Source organism: Diplotaxodon limnothrissa, linkage group LG13 (assembly GCF_057381915.1).
Source record: "Diplotaxodon limnothrissa isolate DT_005_m linkage group LG13, D_limnothrissa_male_GT1.1, whole genome shotgun sequence".
NCBI classification, from domain to species: Eukaryota; Metazoa; Chordata; class Actinopteri; order Cichliformes; family Cichlidae; genus Diplotaxodon; species Diplotaxodon limnothrissa.
Genome location: NC_140608.1, coordinates 8,540,729 through 8,549,052, shown reverse-complemented (window position 1 = coordinate 8,549,052; position 8,324 = coordinate 8,540,729). Strand labels below are relative to the sequence as shown.

The window sequence follows — 8,324 nt, the reverse complement described above, 5'->3', positions numbered from 1 at the left end:
TTGCCCAGCTCTAATACATATACATACATATACATATATATTAGGGGTGCAACGATATTCGTATCGATATTGAACCGTTCGATACAGTGCTTTCGGTTCGGTACGCATATGTATCGAACAATACAAAATTTGTAATTTATTTTATCAACTTTCCTTCTGACGATGCTGTCTGTGTTGAGCGCTCAGTGAATCTGCGTTCGACTACTCCGCCTAGGCTGCACTGTCGAGCGCAGATCCACTGGGCACTCAACACAGACAGCATCGTCAGAAGGAAGAGCGCAGGGCAAGCTAGCAAGACAGAAGTTAAGCTCTCCTTGCAACATGGACCTCCCCCACCCTCATTCAGATCTGGCGTTTGGAATTATTTTGGTTTTCATGTGACGTATGACCCTGAAGGTAAGCGCGTCATGGACTAAAGTAAAACAGTATGTTGGATGTGCCATGCAATGCTCAATTACATGGGTGGGAACTAGTGTGTTAGCGCAGTTAGCTCGTTAACGTTTTGGCCGTCTAGCCCCATGCACGGGGCGATCGGCGGTAGCTCGTTAACGGAGATTTGCCGTGTTGTGGCGTTAAGGTCATTTCAACGAGATTAACCTGAAAGCACTAGTGGGAACACAACGAATATGACTGCACATTTATGCCGACATCATCCTAGTGCAAAGAAAAGTGGAAGCAGACAAAAAAAAGCAAGCATGCTACTAACTTTAGCCGAGTCATTTAGACAGCTGTTTAATATGCTGCTGAGAATATAGCCCAGAAGAAGCGGATAGTATAGCTTTTATTTTGGAAAGAGACATTTCTCTGTAATAAACTCTCTTTTCCAAAGATGAGTGATTCCTCAATCAGATACAGGGCTCGCAATATCGCTAGCCCGACGTCCCGGGGCTAGCGATTTTTTCAGTCGGGCTACCAAAATCTATCTCTTCCCTGCCTGTCGGGCTATTGTAGGAAGGAAAAATATATGTCAATGCTTTTGCATTCTTTCAGAAATGTAGCTGGGTAATTATGTCATTGGCATCGGTGAGCCACTGTCAATATGTGACATATTGAAATCGCGTTTGAATTTGCGCTTGTTTTTTTGCTTTCACTTTGCAATCGTGCGAACTGTGTATAGAGAGCGACAGCACTGATCTGTGAGTGATGATAATTTGTGCACCAATTCCTCTGACATCGTCTTATTAATCGTTAGCTTACTATGCAAACATGACAAGTGAAATCTCCCGCAGCTTAAACATGTGAGAGGTTGATCGCGCAGAGAATCGCTGAGCTTATGTGAGTGCCTGTGTAAAAGCAGCAGGATATATATTTTAGTTCTGCTGAGCCAAATAAGACAGGTCAGGGTGAAGAAGTGACAGCCAAAGAAAAGCTTACCACAAAACGGAGAAGTTATGACAAATCAGACTATAAGGCAAAAAGAAAGTGCAGCTTTATGGTTTCATGGACAAAAGAATTTCTCTGGCTGCAATATGATGAGCTATATAACCAGGGCTGCACATAAGTGGTCCGCAGGTGCGCATTCGCTGTCAAAATAAAAAACACGCACAAGGGTTAGGGTTAAATTGAAAAACTGTACTTTTGAGTTCAAATATATATTTATAATTTTAATAAATGACAAATTAAAAAGGCATGAACATTTTTTTTGTATCGAAAAAATATCAAACCGTGACACCAAAGTATCGAACCGAACCGAACCGTGAATTTTGTGTATCGTTGCACCCCTAATATATATATACATACATACATACATATATATATATACACATATACATATATATATACACATATATACATATACATATACATATATACATACATATACATATATATACATACATATACATATATATACATATATACATACATACATATATACATACATACATAAAAACACCTAGCACGCCCCTGCGGGCGGTTTATCCTTCAAGCTCGGGTCCTCTACCAGAGGCCTGGGAGCTTGAGGGTCCTGCGTAGTATCTTAGCTGTTCCCAGGACTGCGCTCTTCTGGACAGAGATCTCCGATGTTATTCCCGGGATCTGCTGGAGCCACTCGCCTAGCTTGGGAGTCACCGCACCTAGTGGAGGGTGGAGGTAACGGTGGTCCCCGTGGTAATCGGAGCACTAGGTGCGGTGACTCCCAAGCTAGGCGAGTGGCTCCAGCAGATCCCGGGAATAACATCGGAGATCTCTGTCCAGAAGAGCGCAGTCCTGGGAACAGCTAAGATACTGCGCAGGACCCTCAAGCTCCCAGGCCTCTGGTAGAGGACCCGAGCTTGAAGGATAAACCGCCCGCAGGGGCGTGCTGGGTGTTATATATATAAGCTAACTCACCATGCCACTGTATGAGTGTAGAAACAATACCGCCTGCCCATATAGAAGGGTGCGATGGCTACCTCCAGCTCCCACCTGTATGTGATTAAAATACACAAAGATCAATTTAAACTTCAGAAAACAGTTAAACAGGAAAAGAGATAAACAAAACATCCTTCCGATGTGTGAACAGTTTGTTTACAAGTTATTTAATTTACGATAACTCTAATGTAAAGCTGTTCTAGCTTAACCGTGTTTCTTAGATCAGTGTTTCAAGACTGTGCTATCCATATAAATAAATACAAAACAAATCTCCCTGAAATAATGTCACAGACAAAATCCTTACGCATCCACACTGTGGTTAATAATATCACAAAAATATAAAAACATATACTGACTTTATCATAATATTTCCATTTATACCTCAAAAATAGACATATGTATTGCAAAATGACAATGACAGAAAATCATATGTTTACGGAACAATAAGGAGCCCTGAGTGAGAACATTGAATTTATATAAAGGTTATGGGAGAAATAATAGAGAAGACCTCTGCAGCCAGGTTTTCACTGTGGGCCAACATCTCCTGCAGGGCTCGCACAGAAAGACACTGGGCCAGGACAAAGCCACACACAGACAAGTCTGGTGGAACATTCTGGTAAAGAAAGAAAAGACATTTGAGTTTTTGAGGTAATTTCATGCCTGGCTGTTCCCTTCACAGGCCAACAGTGCAATTAGTGCCAAAGACCATGGCAAATTGGCAATGGGCAGTCCAAACTGGGAAGGAAGGCATGTAAAAATGCTCGAGTTACAAAAACCAATAAGGAACTAAAATTTTAGATACTTAAAAATAAACACAATGTACTGTCCATGTGCAGTGAAATATTTGGAAATTTCAGTCATCTCTCTCTTTGTATGACTGGCAAACTGAGTTGTCTGACAGTAAGGGAGGACTGTGCAGTCACACAGGTAGAGCTCCTTACCTTACAGTTAGAGGTGGGCTCAAGCCGGCAAAGTCTGCTGCCAAATCCTTCAGCAGCAAGACATAGCTTCACATGTTCCTCCTGGGAGGTGAAGGTACTCTGCAAAACCACCTCATCTCCCTGTGCAGAACACATACACACAGATGACAGATTTCAAGTTAGAGAAGCCCACAGAGCGCATTCACATATTGAGATCCACCAGATTTCACCATGAAAGCTTTTGTTGGATAGGATCAGCTAAAGACCTCCATCACACCAAAACGCCTCTGAAATTTTATCTTGTGAATTAATTAAAAAGAAAGTCAGTGAAGCAGTTTTGGCTTCAGAGAAAAAAATCTTCATCCTCTCATATCATGTAATTCAATTCTCTCAGAGGAGGAAACGTGTTTGGCCACAATGACCGAACATAGAAATTCAGTCCTATTTTGCTTTTTAAATGTTAAAACAACTTTAAACTATGAAATGTGTGAATTTTTAGGTATAGCATCAAAACTGCCCCATTGTGCAGTCCCATTGTAAACACATAAGGAAATCTCAGTCGCTGTCAACATTACCTTATCTGCATTTAAATACCACGTCGGCCAAATTAAGTTTCTCTGTTTATTTGAGGAACTGTTAGGAACGACAGCAGGCGACAGGCCAGTCGCCAATAAAACCAGCACCTCTCTGTACCCAGGCTGCAAACATCCATATTGGGAAGATACTGCACAGTCTGACCCCTGATTTACCCTTCTTTCCACTCTTCATATCTGCAGTACTCTGCAATCAGTCAAACACACTGTCCAATGCAGAGATACATTAGAGCATTAGAGCAGGACTTGGAGTCTTTTTTAAGGGACACTTAAATTTCAGATCTAACAGGCTTTCACTTCGAGTGTTTTCGAATTGAAAATGCTGCAGTTTTGTTTGTCTTCTTAAGGTTTCTTGTATTATTTATAATAGTGGAATTGGGACCTCTTTGCATATAAAAAATGACTACATTTTTATAACAAATATAACATTGTTGCCATTTCACAAATGTCATATATTTAATCACTGGGTCTATTACAGTGTGTTTTCCCTGTCATCTACTAACTAAATGATAACGAGGAAAGCTCCATCAGGATCCGGGTAGCTTAATACCACGGCTGAACAACTTTGCGGGGGGAAATCCTGCATTTAATATAATAAAGTATGATATCGTAGATGGATCTCGCAAAATGACTTCTCTCCAGTCTATGTGTTGGGCTCAGGATGATGAACATCGCTGGCTTTGTGTGAATGTGTATGTGTCTCAGCCACTCCAGACGCCCTCCACGTGACATGCCCTTATCAGAGGGCAAAGATTACAAGCTGTGAGAGGACAACTTACAGCTGCAGAGCAATAATAGCATCTTGCAGTGAAGATGAGAGAAGCCATTTTTGGCCTCCCTTTGCTGTCACTGTTGTTGCTAAACTATTATCACATTAACATTTTATTATTTATATTTATTCTTGAATAAAATGTAGCAATTTTAATTAAAATGGGATATGATAATCTTTTAACTGATTGGGATATGCATCACTGTTGACACCTGACCTTAAATAAACTATATCAGCTAATCAGTTACTACAGCAATAGACTAAAATCATGTGAGTTGGTTTCTGTTTTTTAATAAGGCTATTAGTCAGCTAGCCCAAAACAGGTGAAATGCTGTTACTATGACGTGCGTATGGAGGCATCTGCGCACAAAATAGTGTCATGGTTACATGATTGCATAATTGCTGCTGACAGAAACCTACATATAACTTTAATTAAACAAATAAATTAATAAAAAAAACACTAATAATGTTTCAAACAAAGCTAAATAGGCTACCCTAAGTGCTACCTTTAGTACAGCTACTTACTAATTATTAAACCTCCGGTGATAGCCAATGAAGACCTCTGTTTGACTAAATATTGGCCTGTATGTTTAATTTGTAAGCTGTCTGACTCACCGTCCGTAGAAACTGGAATTCATCGTCGCCTTCTCCACTGTCAGTCATTATTTAAACCTTTATGGCCACATTAAAGAGTGAATGAGCCAGAAGAGGACAGGGACTGGAGAAGCTGGAACATGAAGGTACACGGCCCTGAGTGTGTGGGCGGGGTCTGCAGTTCAACTCCGGCCATCATCATGCCATTTTAGGAAGGAAAAGTTGAAGCTGTTAAAGAAGAAACTCTAAATATAAAAAAAGGAGGATAAAAAGTCTTGAAAAGGCAATTTTCAAAGACATTACAAAGGTACTGGGTATTACACCTAACCTTGTTATCATTGCATTGGCTGTAGCTTCGCCGTACCAACAAGTGGTGATTTCGATATTCAAAGACCACCTGTTCCGAAAAAAGCGAAACCTACTTACAAGGTTTTTCGCATGGTGTGGAAAAACATAGGACGATGAAGACCAGCTACCAGAAACTGACAATATCTCCCAGACACTTTTGAACGAATTTAAAGATATTATATTTCCAAGAAAACAAAATGAATATTTAGAGCAATCCATCAGGATTGACTCTAAATATTTCTTTAAAATTATTTGGACAGTTTAAGTGTATTAGTTGACATCAAAGTGCCTCTTTAAATTGGCTAACAACAAATGATTCAAACAAGCTAATTTATTTCACATCCAATGAGTCACTTTAAAAATCCCACAACCGGTCGAGGCAGATGGCCGTCCCTCACTGAGCCTGGTTCTGCCAGAGGTTTCTTGCTTTTAAAAGAAAGTTTTTCCTCCCCACTGTCGCTGAGTGCTTGCTCAGAGGGAATTGTCAGATTATTGGGGTTTTATTTTTTTTTGCCAACTAATACACAACTCAGGGCTCGCAAAATCTCTAGCCCGACGTCCAGGGCTGTAGTGATGGGTCGTTCGCGAACGAAATGGCTCTTAGAGCCGGGTCTTTGACGTGAACGACGCGAGCCGGCTCCTTATCGCAAGCCGTCACTTGGGTTTTTTTTTTCTTTCTTTCTCTCAGCCTCTCTCTCGCACTTTTTTTCTGCTTCACTCAGCAAGCGAGCCTTGTGCTTTACGCTGGGCAGAGGGGGAGGGGCGGTAATTACACTCAGTAGCACAGGAACAGATCCAGAGGGGGAGAGAGAGAAAGAGAGCCAGGGACAACAACGTCACATTAGAAAGGTATAGTAATTAGTGATGGTAAATTTGATTCTTTTTACTGAATCGAGTGTTAATGAGTCACTCACCAAAGTGAATCGGGTGTTTTGAGTCATTTGATCAGTCAGTTGACCAGAGAGTGCAAAAATTTTACATTTTCACTCAAACTTAATTTGTTTCCCTTTTCATGTAAATCCCACTGCTAAGATGAATGATTAAAAAACAAACAAAAAAACAACTATTTTATAGAGAACAAAGAGCAAAAACATTTCTAAAATTAAGCAATTTCTTATCAAAATTGCTTAATAAACATTTATTTTGTTTATTTGTATTTTATTAGTATTTTCCTTAAGTGTGTCAAATATATATTTTCTCATCTAAATGTCCACTGCGCTGTGAGCCAGGGGGCAGTAATGCGCCTTAACATTGGTTGCCAACCAAGAAGAAGAAGCTGTGAGCCAGGAGGGAGGGGGGGAGTGAGTGATTCGTTCGCTCGCTCTATGATTCAGCACAGGAGGGAGGGGGGTTAGTGAGTCCTGAGTGATTCGTTCGCTCGCTCTTTGATTCAGCACAGGAGGGAGGGGGTGAGTGAGTCCTGAGTGATTCGTTCGCTCGCTCTTTGATTCAGCACAGGAGGGAGGGGGTTAGTGAGTCCTGAGTGATTCGTTCGCTCTTTGATTCAGCACAGGAGGGAGGGGGTGAGCGAGTCCTGAGTGATTCGCTTATGCTTACGATTCAGCACAGGAAGGGAGGGGGTGAGTAGCTCAAATGTGCTGTTAGCATGTTAGCAGCGCGATGCTACTGTGAACCGAGGAGCTATTTTCTTGATGTTAGCTTCTACTCAGGGGTTTTTCTTCCAGTTCAGAGCAGAAATGCTTTTGTTACGAAACTGGCTGTTGTTTTTCCCCCCACAATTTTAATTACAAGCTAGATATATTTCTACTAATGGAATTAGTTTGCTAACAGCAACAGGGATGAGTCAGTTGGGCTTGTGAATCATGATTCACGAGTCAGTAAAGTGATTCTCGAGTATTGAACGATTCGTTCACGAATCGAACATCACTAATAGTAATCATCCACAACTATTTTCGGTTGCAGATGATAAAGGATTCATTAAGTTTATTCATGCAGGCCCATATGACAGATAATGTGCATGTTTCTTTTTGTTTTCATATTTTAATTTATATTTAATTGTGTTGTGGTTTGCAGTGTTTTGTATGGGCAGAAATCTGTGCCATCAGAAACTGAATTTGAATAAGTTCAATTTGAATTTGAATTGCTCAGATTGAATCTGAATTGTAACTTGAATAAATGCTTTTGAAAACTGAATTTGAATTAGTCTAATTTGAAATTGAATTTATGGTTTGAAAATGATCATCACTAAATTGAAATTGAATTTTATATTTTGAAAATGAATTGATTTGCTTTGAAACTGCATTTTATCCTTTAAAAATTCAGCTCTCGAATAATTTCAGTTTCACTTCTCACCATTCAGTTTCAGTTCTACAATTCAATTTCAGTTCCAAAATTCAGTTTTTTGGAACTTACATCCGGTTCCGGTTCAAGCACAGATTAATAGAACTACGTTTTACTAGCGGACCGAAAGTGTTACTGACGGGAATCTACAGCGTCTTGAGCTGAATTAAGACTTCAGAAGTCATTCGTCATGTCGAATGACCAGCGGATAAACTCTCAGGTTGGTAATAAATGTATTACATGTATAAGAACAAGCGTCATGTTAACAAAAGATTGCCGTACAGTAACTGTTATGCTTATTGTAGCTGTTAGCTAAAAACGGTAATTTAGCGTAGTTTGCCCTGAATTCAGCTTTGACAAACAAATATGATCGACTGTTTCTAGTAGAATTCCAAAGTTGTCATCTTGTACCCTCTCAGAATGCTTGCAGAGACCCCTACAGTAGGG

General features: G+C 40.2%; 1 protein-coding gene across 1 annotated transcript in view; it reads right to left on the bottom strand.

The window, feature by feature from the left end:
• Nucleotides 1-5,297, bottom strand: part of ryr2b (ryanodine receptor 2b (cardiac)) — an 84,840-nt gene extending 79,543 nt beyond the window's left edge. Inside the window, exons 1-4 of the mRNA XM_085369113.1 lie at nt 5,250-5,297; nt 3,294-3,413; nt 2,861-2,965; nt 2,332-2,406 (exon numbers count right to left, since the gene is read on the bottom strand). Of these exons, the coding sequence (XP_085225239.1) occupies nt 2,332-2,406; nt 2,861-2,965; nt 3,294-3,413; nt 5,250-5,297 (348 nt within the window). The remainder of the gene's footprint in view (nt 1-2,331; nt 2,407-2,860; nt 2,966-3,293; nt 3,414-5,249) is intronic.
• Nucleotides 5,298-8,324: the final 3,027 nt, after the last annotated feature.